General features: G+C 45.3%; 1 protein-coding gene across 1 annotated transcript; it reads left to right on the top strand.

Annotated features, from left to right (window-relative positions):
- Positions 1–6,209: 6,209 nt before the first annotated feature.
- LOC139447540 (ankyrin repeat domain-containing protein 7-like) lies at positions 6,210–15,852 on the top strand. Its single transcript, XM_071228944.1, has 2 exons — positions 6,210–6,843; positions 12,866–15,852. Exons 1-2 carry the CDS (start codon positions 6,816–6,818, stop codon positions 13,522–13,524), a joined length of 687 nt encoding a protein of 228 aa, XP_071085045.1. The 5' UTR covers positions 6,210–6,815; the 3' UTR covers positions 13,525–15,852.
- Positions 15,853–16,958: the final 1,106 nt, after the last annotated feature.

The raw sequence follows: 16,958 nt of genomic DNA, 5'->3' as shown, positions 1-16,958 counted from the left end.
ATCACCAGACTGGAACTGGTCAGCAGAGCCTTAGGAATAGTCTCAATCTGAGGTTGATCTGTACCAAAAAACGTTATGAGGTGGTACCGTTAGGGGCGGCCCCTTTGATGGAGGGAACGAGGGGGGGGGGGGGGGGGGGGGGGGGCGATGGGATGGGTGGATGGGTAGGGAAGGGGTCGTTTGTTGTTGTAGAGTCGTGATTTTTTCTCTTTAGTTTTAGGGACTGGGTTTTTCATCATAAAGGAGAGCTGACATTTTTTACGTTACATTTCTAATTCAAAATATGGAAAGAATGTTAAGTCTTTCTCACTGTTTCTCACCAAAACATAACACAATAACTGTATGATGTAGGGGATTTTAACAGAACAATGAAAACAGCAGTATTATGAAGCATTTTTCTAAAATGAAAGACCATTCTTTTACAACTTTTTGTGATTCAGAAGCCTACTGAGCTTTTTTCTTCAATTGACAGAAAACAGGTGACCTAGAACTGTTCATCTCCAAATCGATTGTCTGATTAAGGCATTTGTTTTGATGATTGCACCTATTCTACTGTATGGGTCTGAAATATTGGGTTTGGGTATTCTGAATTTATGGAGAGAATACAACTGAAGTTCATTAAGCTTGCTTCAGGGCTACATGGGTGGTATATGGTGAACTGGGGGGGGGGGGGAAGTACCTTTACATATCCAAATTTCAAAAAGAATTACCAAATACTGGCATAATATTGCAATACAAAGTAACTCGAAAAACTATGAAACGTATTATACAGTCACTAAATAATTGCGGCTTACCGTAGTATTTCTTCCACCTTAATGTTTTCATAACGAATGGATTGCCTTAACTGTTGGGCCCGTACTAAGGATATATTTTATCCAAATGGAGAAGCGATATTGTAGCTAGTCTGAAAGGTAATCACTATTAATTTGTTAAACAACTTCCATCTATGAGCAAATATTTCCTGTGTCCAAGAGCGATTTTATACCCTATTGAAGATGCATAACTACCAACCATAATCTACATGTTGAAACAGGCCGTTGGCACGCTCCCCTAGAGAACAAACAACTTGTACATTATATAAATCATTTCGAATTCCATTCAATTTTTCGATGTAAGGTATTCAAAGAAGAAAGAATTTTATATACTTGTTGTCCAAATATGCTCTCTTTCCACCGACTATTTTGTACATCCAGTTTGAAAAAAATGAAATCTCTATTTAGGTTTATATCAATTATATGCTCGAAAATAAGATGTAAGAAATTATAACCATCTTGTCGTCAATATTATATGTAAGTTATATAATACATTGCTCTTGTACCACCAGCGGTGGTTGATGGAGTTCTGACAGGAATGCTGGAGGAATGTACGACCCGTGAAGATCCGGGCAGAATAGGTCTTCAGCAACCCATGCTTGCCGTAAAAAAGGCGACTAACAGGATCTGGTGGTCAGGCTCGTTGACTTGGCTGATGCATGTCATAGTATCCCAATTGCGTGTATTGATGCTCTTGATGTTAATCACTGACTTGTCTGGTACAGATCGCCTTCATATAGCTGCGATATTGCTGAGTGCAGCGTTAGACAACAAACACACAGAGAGAGAGAGAGAGAGAGAGAGAGAGAGAGAGAGAGAGAGAGAGAGAGAGAGAGAGAGAGAGGGGGGGGGAGGAATGTACCTTTCATTGACTAAGTTGTGGATGATTGACATAAATAGCATAACCTTTTGTTTAAACTAACAAAGAAAAGACACGTTTTTTGTGAAACCTACAAATATATTGGTATAAAAGGAACGACGCACTGCACTGTTCATTCACACCCAAACGGTTGGACAGATTAACACTGCAACAGAGAGAAAAAGCCGTTGGTATGATACTTCAAGAAGCAACACCTGACCACGTCGCACCACCACCAGGAAATCGCTATATACGTATCCTCAATCGAATTATCACGGTTACGTCATCAGCTACGTCAGTCATGTCGCAGTGTCCGGAATACTGCGTCGGAACAATATCATATACATATGTATCAGTAAACAGACCACTACTAGACGTAACGCTGACACCGGAACACCGACATCGTTGGACGCAAACATTGAAATTGGCAAAGAATCACGTTCACAAGAGGGAGCAGATCCAGAGCAGATGGAAGGGTTTGTGTCTTCCATCGTCGAGGATAACGAACGTCACGTTGTTGCGTTCGAGACGTCGAACTGTAGGAGATCAGATAGCACCGGCCCTCCGCGAAGAATGTCGTCGAATCCAATTTCTTGGGATCTGACGTCTCACATGTTCTGCTCGTCGTCGAGTTCTGGCGAACACTGATGTCCGCGGTGGACATGAACAATACTGACTGACAAGTTGGTCATTCTGAAGGATTAAAGGGAGATCATGTTCTGATTTCGGTCTTGGTTGATCGATTACTGAACAACTGAACCCATCTTCCAAACTGTGGACAAAAATACCTTCATTTTTGTTCTCATTCCCGGTATAACTTCAAATGATGTCATTAAGTCATGTCTTTGATAATACTACAGTTACTATCTCCCTTCCTTGAAATTGGTCCTGTTCTGTTTTTAGAATCAATGTTGGTTGGTAACGTTTCCTTAGCTCGTCAGTTAGGTTTTTGCAATAAAATATTTTTATTTTTGTATATGTGGCCCAGTCGTCTAAGGCGCCGCAATTCGCTGTGCAGAGTTGCGTCTCTTGGGCACGCCAGAAACCTATGATTGTGGGTTCGAATCCCGGTTCGCCCCGATTATGTTTCTAGGTTTGTCAGCACCATACCCGTGCTCGAGGGTTTCACCGAAGTGGTAGATGTCTGAGACCCGCATCACTACGGGCTTTCCTCCCACATTAAGCTGACACGCCGCGATATAACTGGAATACTGTTAAAAGCGGCGCTAAACCCAACTCACTCACACTCCAAGTAAGGGTACATGATTCTTAATGGGTATTTCACGTCACAGTCAACAACTGTTTCAGTCATATCACTGCGAGACAAGCGGAGTCAATAACCTTGTCCAAGGATATAACACAGTGACTTGAATGATATGGCCTCTTGAAAAGGAAGATTTAAAACGATTATTTATGATAAGTGTTACAGGCAGACTGTCTCGATGTCAAACATTATGGCTTTGCTCACGAAATACTCTGTATTGATGAGGATGGACTTTTTATTGAAGCTGACCATTTTGTCTTCAAGCAGGCGGAGGCTGAATTGTTTTATTTTTACAAAATTATGAGCTGTGTTTTTATTATTAACCCCCTCAAGAAATCAAATGGTCCGCCCCTTACAGATTCACATGGACGTTGGTCAGGGGCGCTTTTTGGAGAGGGGCACTTAATACAACAGATATGGTACTTCTTGTTACCCAACCATTAAGGTGATAAAACCAAGACTGTTCAGCTCGGAGTCAGTATAATGTGCATTTGTATACGGGAAAACGTGTTTATTAGTAAACATGAATTCCAATCATTGAACGTGTTTATCAACAAGCATATTTCAAATCCTTCAATTTATTCCTATTCCTAGGTAGGTCGAACGTGGCGTTAAATCTAGTTTACTCAAATATCGACGTGCATGCACGTGCGTGTGTACCAGTCTTGTACCAGTCTTGACTTATGCTAGTTTTATAGTGCTAACCCATTAAGATATCAAGTGGCAGTTGGTGAGGTGAAATGGGGTTTAACGTCGCGTCCAAGATTATTGCCCTTATATAGCGACGTGCATGTACAATATACGTGTGTGTGTTTGTGTGGGTGCTTGTACTAGTCCGGACTGATGCCGATTTATATCGCTAGCTCACTGAGTTACCATCACACTGAGTATGATATTTAACATCTGTTCTTTAGAGTTATTTTTCACACTCTGTGAGCATGTCTTCCAATATCATGGCCCGTGTTTATAATTGATACAATATAATCTTAACTTACTTCTTCATAACCTTGAAGATACAGAATGTCGCACTCGTCGAGGACACCGCAATTCGTTCTGCAGAGTTACGTCCCTTAGGCGCACGCGGATTATGGTCCTTGGTTTGTTGACATTATACCCGAGCTCGTGACTTTCAAGAGTGTTAAACGCCTACAATTGCATCATTACGGTCTTTCATTCAGCTGAAACGCCGTGATATATACTGAAATAATGTCTCACACGGCGTAAAACACAACTCACTCACTCGCAAACTTTACTTTGTTATCAGTAAAAACAAAACAGCGATTCTGCGTTTGATGAGCTGGTGTTAATGTCGTTTCTGGTACATAGTTACACACACACCTAAACTGATTACGTAGCATACCACCGACGGATTATCTCTTAATCTCATTTTTCACACGAAGGTGGATTAAGGTTTATGTTGACGTACAACGCCGCTACAGCGAGCCAGACAAGTGTACGGCTAGACAGGCTAGATGTGTCTTTTGAGTTGGATATGAACTAGATGCTGATCTTCATTTCAAGAAAGGAACGAGGTGGGAATTTACACGAGCAAAGTGTCAATGGGAAATAGAGGTAAAAAACTGGCGTGTTTCCAAGGTCATGTGTGTTTGGTTGTTGTTTAACGCCGCTTCATGGCGGCAGCCTGTAAATAATCGAATCTGGAAGTCAATCCAGTGATTGATATTATGAGCAAAGTCCAACGCCATCGGGTCACGATGACACACAATCAACCAAGCCACAGGCAATGACCACAAGACCCTACGTAGTCGCCTCTTACAGAGCGCTGGGGGCCACTGACATATCATTGATGTGGTATGACATGGTATTCTTCTAAGTGCAATAAGTCATTGCTGTGGTATGACATGGTATTCTTGATACATGTATGCGCCATAAGTCATTGATGTGGTGTGACATGGTATTCTTGATACATGTATGCTCCACATGTCATTGATGTAGTATGACATGGTATTCTTGATACACGTATGTGCCACAAGTCATTGATGTGGTATGACATGTAATAAGGAACCTGTGGTTGATAGCATGATCAACGTCGCACACCTTCTACGTCTATGTGGTCCGCCCACAAGGACCACCCGGAATTCTCTTTTATCACACTGTTGAAACCTTCAACAATTAACTTCCCTCCTACCTAGAATACTCATTATTCCACATTTTTCATCCATTCCTCGGTAGCACCGTCAACTAAATGTACCCATTCTTACAAAGATATCAATATCCTTTACCTGAATACCCGTCAACCAACAATACCGTTCAATGACCCCTCACAAGTCTCGTGCGTCACCAGCCACGGTGCCCGCGTGTAACTTCACCACGTCATGAATAGCACGTTCGTATGGAATACTGTAAGGGACATTCTCGCGATCTCGCATGCTCGCGGTCTCGACCTATGGAAACGAGCTAAATATGCACAAAACACAAGAGTACGAAATTCGAGATTTGGCCAAATGTCGCCTTCCCGCAATCTCGCATTCTCGTGTTTTGGGCATATTTAGCTCGTTTCCAATGGTCGAGATCGCGAGAATGTCCCTTACAGTATTCCATATGTTCGATTCGCCGACTTCATGCTTGAGAGCCATGGCCCCTTGCCTGATCCTACATTTGGCTTCCTTTCAAGCCAGCATTACAAACCCATTGCTCTGTAATACACCAACCTCCAATCCCCGCCCGAGGTGACACTAGGAGTTAGTGTCGTAACGCTTTCAGTCCTGGCTCACCCCAAGGTGAAGTCGAGCTGGATCTTTGATAATAAGCTGAAGCTCCCCTCCCAACAACAAGCTTGTGACCAAAGGAGCTTTGTCATCGTGGTTCCTGCATAAAAAGAGATTAATGCGTGAATGTGAATGCTATCTGTCCACTGAAGATATACGGGCATATTATGACAGCATTTAAAACCGTAAGGACAATATAGCAATAGTTTAATGGCTTTCTCTAAGCGCAGTTAAGAATATTCTGTTCAAGTTTCTTTTCACGAAGATAAAGGATGTGATTAAAGACATATAATTCACAGACGTTGGACAATGAGGACGACCATAATGGTCTGGGGAAACTTCATCGGGTTCGTGAAGGTTCTTTACCTGTATTTTCCTGCATAGAGATCGTAGCACCAAGACTTGATGACGTACATGTCTGGCTGGTATTCATGCAGTAACCCTTTCACTTCAATGGTAACTGTAATACCGAGCTTATGGTGTATGTAGTTAGTACGGTTGTGTGTCAAGGGTTAACGTTTCATTTTTGGCGCAACATAGTTACAACACCACCTGAATGTATACACTTCTATGAAGGAAACCTCCGTCTTTTAAGTGAATTGACTGAGAGTCGGACATTTGACTCGCTGGGATTTGTTTTGGAAACGACAGGTGAAGAAAACGAAATGGATCTCATGCTCCAGTGAATCGTTGCATAATTTGTGCAAGGTTCGCTATGGTTGTAACAGTGAATACTCGACACAGGGCTGTGTAATAGTGAATATTCGGGTGATGTTCACTGGTCAGACAGTGACCAGGGCATGATATTAGTACTTGTGACGACAGGGGTGTGTGTGGCAATTCAGGTCAACCCATATACGTTAGAAGAAAAGTGGTGATTATTGTGGTTTCAACTTTTCGGATTTAAATGTCCACCGGAATTTAAAGATTTCATCAACACATATTAAGGATCCACGGGACATTTTAAAGAACGCCCGTAAGCTCCGTGCACTGTTCTAGTGTCAACTGGTTATTGAAGAACTATTGGCGGGATGCATTGAGCCGCGGGCTTCTGTTCCTGCTGGTGATATAGATTTCCCAGACTAATATCTACAGTGTCTATAGGATAAGGGAAATCAATAAACGCCTTTACGTCAGGAAGCCCCCAAAACATGGAGCCCAAGCCAGCAATGGCTGAAGGTAAGCAAGTACATGCATATTATAACACAACATGGCGTTGGGAGTCCCTGCCATGCTTAATTATACAGGGTTTCGGTTTTCGACGAATATGTTTTCAGCTGAATGTCCAGAACGCTTCATTTAGATTATAATGGGGAGTTATTCAATCGTAGAGAATTTTATGTTTTTTTTTAAGCAGCATTTATTGATAAGGAGTAGGGCTCCGTAATACCACAATAGAGGGCACCGGTGGCAGAGTTGTCTAGGCGCCACAATAAGTACAGAGTTGCGCCCCTTGAGTGTATCAGGCTCCGCTGTCAGCCACGTGTCATGCAGAACACCCCAGAATACCCTTCCACGTGTCATACTGAACACCCCATAATCCCCTACCACATGTCATGCTGAACACCCCAGAATACCCTACTACGTGTCATAATGAACACCCCATAATACCCTACCACATGTCATGCTGAACACCCCAGAATACCCTACCACAAGTCATGCTGAACACCCCAGAATACCCTTCCACGTGCCATGCTGAACACCCTAGAATACCCTACCACGTGCCATGGTGAACACCCCAGAATACCCTACCACATGTCATGGTGAACACCCCAGAATACCCTACCACATGTCATGCTGAACACCCCAGAATACCCTACCACATGTCATGGTGAACACCCCAGAATACCCTACCACACGCCATGCTGAACACCCCAGAATACCCTCCCACGTGCCATGGTGAACACCCCAGGATACCCTACCACATGTCATACAGAACACCCCAGAATACCCTACCACATGTCATGCTGAGCACCCCAGAATAGCCTACCACATGTCATGCTGAACACCCCAGAACACCCTTCCACGTGCCATGCTGAACACCCCAGAATGCCCTACCACATGTCATGCTGAACACCCCAGAATACCCTTCCAAGTGCCATGCTGAACACCCCAGAATACCCTACCATGTGTCATACTGAACACCCCAGAATACCAAACGTATCATGCTGAACACCCCAGAATACCCAACGTGTCATGCTGAACACCCCCTAATACCCTACTGCGTGTCATGCTGAACACCCCCGAATACCCTTCCACGTGTCATGCTGAACACCCCAGAATACCCTACTACGTGTCATGCTGAACACCCCATAATACCCTACCACGTTTCACGCTGAACACACCAGAACACCATACTACGTGTCATGTTGAATACCCTTCCACGTGTCAAGCTGAAGACCCCCAAATATCCTACCAACTGTCATGCTGAACACCCAAGAACACATTACTACCATGTGCCATGCTGAACACCCCAGGATACCCTTCCACGTGTCAAGCTGAATACCCTTCCACGTGTCAAGCTGAAGACCCCAAAATATCCTACCACGTGCCATGCTGAACACCCCAGAACACCCACCACGTGTCATGCTGAATACCCTTCCACGTGTCAAGCTGAAGACCCCAAAATATCCTACCACGTGCCATGCTGAACACCCCAGAACACCTTACCACGTGCCATGCTGAACACCCCAGAATACCCTTCCACGTGCCATGCTGAACACCCCAAACACCCTACCACGTGTCATGCTGAATACCCTTCCACGTGTCAAGCTGAAGACCCTTAAATATCCCAACACACGCCATGCTGAACACCCCAGAATACCCTTCCACGTGCCATGCTGAACAACCCAAACACCCTACCACGTGTCGTGCTGAATACCCTTCAACATGTCAAGCTGAAGCCCTCCTACCACGTGCCACGATCTGTCATGCTGAATACCCCTCCACGTGTCAAGCTGAAGACCCTAAAATATCCTACCACGTGCCATGCTGAACAGCCCGAACACCCTACCACGTGTCATGCTGAATACCCTTACCCTTGTCAAGCTGAAGACCCTAACATATCCCACCACGTGCCATGTTGAACACCCCAGAATACCCTTCCACGTGCCAGGCTGAACACCCCAGAACACCCTGCCACGTGTCGTGCTGAACACCCCAAACACCCTGCCACGTGGCGTGCTGAACACCTCAAACACCCTGCCACGTGTTATGCTGAACGCCCCAAACACTCTGCCACGTGCCGTGCTGAACACCCCAACACCCTGCCACGTGCCGTGCTGAACACCTCAAACACCCTGCCACGTGTTATGCTGAACGCCTCAAACACCCTGCCACGTGTCGTGCTGAACACCCGAAACACCCTGCCACGTATCTTGCTGAACACCCCAAACACCCTGCCACGTGTCATGCAGAACACCCCAAACACCCTGCCTCGTGTTATGCTGAACACCCCAAACTCCCTGCCTCGTGTTATGCTGAACACCCCAAACACCCTGCCACGTGTCGTGCTGAACACCCCAAACACCCTGCCTCGTGTTATGCTGAACACCCCAAACTCCCTGCCTCGTGTTATGCTGAACACCCCAAACACCCTGCCTCGTGTCGTGCTGAACACCCCAAACATCCTGCCACGTGTCATGCTTAACACCCCAAACACCCTGCCAAGTGTCATGCTGAACACCCCAAACACCCTGCCAAGTGTCGTGCTTAACACCCCAGACACCCTTCCGTGTGCAGTATGTGAAAACCTCGAACACTCTGCAAAGTGTCATGCTGAACACCCCAAACACCCTGCCAAGTGTCGTGCTTAACACCCCAGACACCCTTCCGTGTGCAGTATGTGAAAACCTCGAACACTCTGCAAAGTGTCATGCTGAACACCCCATACACTCTGCCACGTGCCCTAACATATCCCACCACGTGCCATGTTGAACACCCCAGAATACCCTTCCACGTGCCAGGCTGAACACCCCAGAACACCCTGCCACGTGTCGTGCTGAACACCCCAAACACCCTGCCACGTGGCGTGCTGAACACCTCAAACACCCTGCCACGTGTTATGCTGAACGCCCCAAACACTCTGCCACGTGCCGTGCTGAACACCCCAACACCCTGCCACGTGCCGTGCTGAACACCTCAAACACCCTGCCACGTGTTATGCTGAACGCCTCAAACACCCTGCCACGTGTCGTGCTGAACACCCGAAACACCCTGCCACGTATCTTGCTGAACACCCCAAACACCCTGCCACGTGTCATGCAGAACACCCCAAACACCCTGCCTCGTGTTATGCTGAACACCCCAAACTCCCTGCCTCGTGTTATGCTGAACACCCCAAACACCCTGCCACGTGTCGTGCTGAACACCCCAAACACCCTGCCTCGTGTTATGCTGAACACCCCAAACTCCCTGCCTCGTGTTATGCTGAACACCCCAAACACCCTGCCTCGTGTCGTGCTGAACACCCCAAACATCCTGCCACGTGTCATGCTTAACACCCCAAACACCCTGCCAAGTGTCATGCTGAACACCCCAAACACCCTGCCAAGTGTCGTGCTTAACACCCCAGACACCCTTCCGTGTGCAGTATGTGAAAACCTCGAACACTCTGCAAAGTGTCATGCTGAACACCCCATACACTCTGCCACGTGTCGTGCTGAACACCCCAAACATCCTGCCACGTGTCATGCTTAACACCCCAAACACCCTGCCAAGTGTCGTGCTTAACACCCCAGACACCCTTCCGTGTGCAGTATGTGAAAACCTCGAACACTCTGCAAAGTGTCATGCTGAACACCCCATACACTCTGCCACGTGCCGTGCTGAACACCCCAAACACCCTGCCTCGTGTCGTGCTGAACACCCCAAACACCCTGCCAAGTGTCATGCTGAACACCCCAAACACCCTGCCAAGTGTCGTGCTTAACACCCCAGACACCCTTCCGTGTGCAGTATGTGAAAACCTCGAACACTCTGCAAAGTGTCATGCTGAACACCCCATACACTCTGCCACGTGTCGTGCTGAACACCCCAAACACCCTGCAAAGTGTCATGCTGAACACCCCAAACACCCTGCCAAGTGTCGTGCTTAACACCCCAGACACCCTTCCGTGTGCTGTATGTGAAAACCTCGAACACCCTGCAAAGTGTCATGCTGAACACCCCAAACACCCTGCCACGTGTCGTGCTGAACACCCCAAACACCCTGCAAAGTGTCATGCTGAACACCCCAAACACCCTACCAAGTGTCGTGCTGAACACCCCAAACGCCCTGCCACGTGTCATGCTGAACACCCCAGTCACCCTTCCGTGTGCAGTATGTGAAAACCCCAAACAACCTGCCACGTGTCATGCTGAACACCCTAAACACCTAACCACGTGCCATGCTGAACACCTCAAACACCTTGCCACGTGCCATGCTGAACACCCCAGAATACCCTTCCACGTGCCATGCTGAACACCCCATAATACTATTTCCACGTGCCATGCTGAACACCCCAGAATACCCTTCCACGTGCCATGCTGAACATCCTAGAATACCCTACCCAGAATACCATTCTACGTGCCATGCTGAACACCCCAGAATACCATTCCACGTGTCATGCTGATCACATCACAATACCTTACCATGTGTCATATGTGAATACCCAATAAAATAGGTGTGTGAATAGGTGTTGTTGATGTTTGTCATTAAGTCCCTGTAAAAGGACGTATTTGAGTGCAGATACATCATGGTTCCTCTGGAACACGTAAACATACAAAGACGGACTTTCTCATACATGTCTGGGTTTGTATGTCTGTGCAGTGGGCGCGACGGAGTTGATTGCTATCTGGGTTTCTTTTGAAACTGTGGATAGTAAGGAACGTTGTTGCTGTTATAACTGTGTTGAGTACGTGTGACACCTTTTTAGTGCCTTGTCAGAATACCATACCAATTTTCTTATTCATATTAATCTGGTAATAATTGTTTCGTCTGTTGAATGACGTGTATCTGTTTAACGTGTACAGATGTGGGTTGGAATGACTTCGCGGCTGTAGGGAAGGCTGAAAAATATACAATATTTTAACCTTTGTGAAAACACGACATTGGATATCTTTTAATGTGCCCAGTATTTAAAACAGAAAGACGCAAAACTCTCACGCCCTGTCATTGCAAAAAGCCAAGAATGCTTACAATTTGTAACCTATTCAGCAAACATAGAGAGTGAATTTTAAAGAAAAGTCTCAAATATGCGAGCTCCAATTGTGAGTATATCTAAATAATACCTAATGCGTTCTTGTACACAAACAACATAAATCTGCTTCCTTTTTCAATGTGTACATATTGTACAGGATCCGTGAAGATCCGGGGTAGAACAGGTCTTCAGCAACTCATGTTTGTCCCCGTGAAGATCCGGGGTAGGATAGGTCTTCAGCAACCTATGCTTGCTATAAAAGGTGACTATGCTTGTCGTAAAAGACTACTAACGGGATCGGGTGGTCAGGCTCGCTGACTTGGTTGATGCATGTCATCGATCCCAACTGCGTGGATCGATGGTCATGCTGCCAATCACTGGATTGTCTGGTCCAGACTCGATTATTTACAGACTGCAGTAATATAGCTGGAATATTGCTGAGTGCGGCGTTAAACAACAAACAAACAAACAAACATATTGTATAACCGCATCTCGATATGATTGAATATATTTATAGTTATGACATCTAGGATCTTCTTATACCACTTATAGTCTAAGTGAGTGGGTGAGTGAGTTGGGTTTAAAAGTCACTTTGAACAGTATTCCAGTAATATCACGGCGTGTTAGTTTAATGTGGAAGGAAAGCGATGCAGGTCTTAGACGTTTACCGCTTTGATAAAATCCACGAGCACGGGTGTGGTGCTGACAAACCTAGAAACAGAACGGAGGCAAACGGGATTCGAACCCACAACCTGTGTGAAGGTTTCTTGTGTTCTGTTCTTTCACCAACATTCTGACTTAAAGGGGCGGTCGGGTAGCCTAGTGGTTAAAGCGTTCGCTCGTCACGCCGAAGACCCGGGTTCGATTCCCGACATGGGTACAATGTGTGAAGCTACTTTCTGGTGTCCCCCGCCGTGATATTGCTGGAATATTGCTAAAAGCGGCGTAAAACCATACTCACTCACTCACTCACTCTGACTTAAAACATCACACATCATCATTGGTATACGTTTTACTTCCAGGGTCGAGAGGGGCGAGGCAGAAGGACCGGAAATCCGTGAAGGGCGACGCCATCATGTGTGATCTCACTGAACAGGATCACAATATTTTCCTAGCGATATCCTTCGGGAAGATCCATCGAGTTGCCTCCTTCTTACCGGAAGTTGAAAACATCAACATGAGAAACCACGAACTGCAGACACTGTTGATACACGCGACACATTCTACAACCGGACATCTCTGCAGTCAACTCGTGCGCATGCTCATACACGCCGAAAGTAAAATCAACGTACAGGATGTTTACGGACGCTCTGCTCTCATGTACGCATGCGCAGACCGTCACAATGATGACGCAGTGCGTCACCTGATAAGGCACCCATCATGTGATCCGAACCTAGTAGATTGCGAAGGCAACACAGCGTTGATGTTTGCTGTGGCGGCTGATTCTGTAACTGCGGTTCACATACTTCTAAAGCACAGAAAAGTACGCCATAAATTGAATGTTAACATATCCAACATCAAAGGACTGACCGCACTGGACATGGCAATATCGTTGAAGTCGAAAGAGTCTTGTAAGCTTCTGATCGATCACGCTGGACATAAAATAGCCACTATCAGCGACGAGGAAGGGTTGTCTGCCCTTATTGGGTCGGAGACAATAACGTCGGAGTCATCAGTTTGACATAGTGTAACATTAACTAAAATACTGTATGGTTGATGTGTGGTGGAACAACCTTAAAGGAAGCTATCAAGCAATACCCACAGGTTGGAAGACCTAAAGTAACACGTGACCTGATTACGTCGCAATAGAAGTCCCTTTCTGAACAGGACACCCGTCATAATGTTTACCAGATATGACTAACCTGTAGAAAAGACCCATGCCCTATAAATTAGCACGACAATGCAAGCGTCGTTTGAGGATAAGCTGCTCTTGGAATGAGCGATTACCGTGTTTAGTATACCCACAGTCTTGTCCGACACCCAAGCTTTCAGCTTTATATCGATTTATCCGTATTTCGACACAAGAGGATATGAGACAATGATTGCACAAAGTGACATCGTCTTACACGATATATCAAGGTGACGAGTTAACAGTCGCCGCAAATAGATTCAATGTTACTGATGCGGCGTTAAGCAATATTCAGTCACTCACTCACGTAAACGAGATACCCTGTCTCATTGTAGATGGACTTGATTCTCCGTCTCATGTTTTATGTTAGGGTGGTTTTGGGTGCTGGTGTTTCCTAAAAAAACTTTTCGGGTTTTGTCTATTGTGCGTTTAACACTTGTCAGAGGGGCGATCGACATCTGCCAATGACGTCAAAAACATTATACATCTGATGTTTGACGTGTCCGAAACAAACATTTTTTGTCTGACGTCTCGGAAACAAATACACCCTAGACCGACGTCGGAACAATACACATCTCGTACTGACGTGTCAGAAACATACACTTATCAGAATGACGTCAGAAACATACACATCTCGGACTGACGTGTCAGAAACAATTACACATCAGAATGACGTCAGAAACATACACATCTGACGTTTGACGTGTCCGAGACAAACTGTTTTTTGTCTGACGTCTCCGAAACAAATACACCCTAGACTGACGTCGGAACAATACACATCTCGGACTGACGTGTCAGAAACAAATACACATCAGAATGACGTCAGAAACATACACATCTGGGACTCACGTGTCAGAAACGAACACCCTAAGTTGTTTATCCAATCGTCGTATTTGCGCCTACTAGTTTCAGTTTTAATGTTATTTTCGCAAGGAATTAGTAAACATTTAGTTTCATCTGATAAAGCGCAAAATAATTTCTAATCAAACAGTAAATAATTTGTTGTGGCCTAAGGTTTACTGTTGATATATTTGACCACCGACTCTTTTTATGAATATTATATGTAAATGCTATGATTGCTTGATATGCATAGTAAAACGTAATCATTGGCTAATTTTGCACATTTATCATGGGTTAAGGTGCTGAATTTTACAGATTCTACGGTACAAAACAAAGGCATGAAACATAACACATAGACACTGTGAAAAAAGGAAGACGTGTCAAAAGGTTATTTATTTTGAGGTGTTTTCATTACTGAAATGAAGCACCATCCCAGTAAGGAAAAGAAACACTTCGAAAATTGTTTTTCCACATTTGTAATATGTAATTAGAAACTTTGAAGAATGCTCTGTTGTCTGCATATTTCTTTAATCGAAAAATCAAAATTAATTCATGGAAGGAACTATGAGAGGTTGACCAGGTATTGCATCTTCTCGAGGCAAGGGAGTTCACTGACTATAAAAGTCCAGTTTCCACCCTTGCCGAACTAGGCTGGTATTATGGAGTTACGTTTTGTCTGGACTAACGAGTCTATGCATAGTCCAATCAGAATCGCGCACCGAAATCAGAATCCGGTTCGTAAACTGTCGTGCAGATTGCGATCGATTGCAGGGTTTGCAAAACATGTGCATCGCCAATTCGTTGTCAGCAGATATTTTCTAAATCCTTTCATGTTTTTAATCAAGGTGCTCACATGATTTGGTGCATTTCGCGATGTAAGACCCGTTTTATCACAATATAGATCTTGATTATCGATCAGATCGTCCTGACTGGGCGCCACCATTTTGGGTGAAGCAAACGCAAGTGATACGAGAGGTTGAATCTGATTGGTCCATAGGAGAGGCTTACAAGGGACATAATTGGTAATAGCCAACGCAACGCAATTGGTGGCGCAACGATCGAGCCCAGTAATTCCAGCCTAGTTCGGCAAGGGTGGAAACTGGACTTTAAAAGTCAGCTAACGCCCTTGCCTCGGGAACATGCAGGCATTGAGGCGTGGATAAGTTCTGTATAATGCAATAATTGATTAGACAACACACGTACATGTATGTATGTATTCTAGATCCACGCAGCAGTTACACGACATGTGTGTTTCACAAAAATGAGTTGCAACGTATAGGTAGCCTTTGTAGACTAACATGTCATATTATCATGCTTTGTACAGAATAAACATTATATATTTTAATAATGTGTGTTGCCTATCTGGACATGCTGCAACGAACGACAAATGCGTGCGTCTGTGTGTGACGTGGAGGGGGATAAATAGTTCACGGAAATATTGTAAACATAATATTGCCTCATGTTTCACAACAAAAAGTCTCCGCTAGACACGCTGCTTGTCCGGAGGAGGGGGTAAAAGTGGTAAACGTCTGAGATCTTGACCTGCATTACTTCGGGTTTTCCTCCCACATTAAGCTGAAACGATATAACTAGAATACTGTTCAAAGCGGCGTTAAGCCCACCTCACTCACTCACTCCTGAAAGAAATGGTTCGAGCATACTTTCAGCGTATGTCTTGAGACAGTGATCAAATACGTATTCCGTCTCTCACAAAACTCTGGAGAATAAATGCTCTGCCGCTGTGTGGGTCAGTCGTCTGAAGCATCCCATCCTGTGCTCAAATTTGTGTCGACCGCCTCCGTGGTCTAGTGGTAGAGCGTCCGCCCGGAGAGCGGAAGATCCGGGTTCGATCCCGGCCGCGTCATACCAAAATACGTTAAAAGATGGTACTTGTTGTTACCCTGTCTGACGCTCGAATAAGGGGCTAAAACAAGGCCTGGTCGGCACGGAGTCAGTATACTGTGTCATGGTATCTCAGTGGGCTAGCACTATATATCGGCATTAGTCCCGACTAGTACAAGCAGTCACACACACAAACACACGTGCGTGCACGTCGCTATATAAGTGAGGTAATCTTGGACGCAACGTTAAACCCCATTTCACCTCACCTCGCCTCAAACTTTGTGTCACGTACAGACTGGATGTGCAGAACGCAGAGCTGTAGTGATAGAGCTGTACTACTGTCCTGTCAAAAACTCGGGTAGCCTAGCGGTTAAAGCGTTCGTTCGTCACCTGGGGACCGGGGTTCAGTTCCCGACATGGGTACAATGTGTGGAGCTCATTTCTGGTGTTCTCCGCCGTGATATTGCTGGAATATTGCTAAAAGCGGCGTAAAACAATAACACTCACTCACTCCTGTAAAAAACCCACACACATATGCGCTAAAAAATAATTAGGGGCACGGGTGGCGCAGTGGTACCTGGCGC

Source organism: Haliotis cracherodii, unplaced genomic scaffold, assembly GCF_022045235.1.
Source record: "Haliotis cracherodii isolate W230 unplaced genomic scaffold, xgHalCrac1.p SCAF_7, whole genome shotgun sequence".
NCBI classification, from domain to species: Eukaryota; Metazoa; Mollusca; class Gastropoda; order Lepetellida; family Haliotidae; genus Haliotis; species Haliotis cracherodii.
Note: the sequence above shows the minus strand (reverse complement) of the source record. Positions and strands in the feature narration are given on the sequence as shown.

Bases quoted from the DNA above. Each gene is read 5' to 3' on its own strand.
- LOC139447540 (XM_071228944.1), top strand. From the start codon at position 6,816: ATGGAGCCCAAGCCAGCAATGGCTGAAG. The intron at 6,844-12,865 runs GTAAGCAAGTAC...TTTTACTTCCAG, and splicing joins CAAGCCAGCAATGGCTGAAG to GGTCGAGAGGGGCGAGGCAG.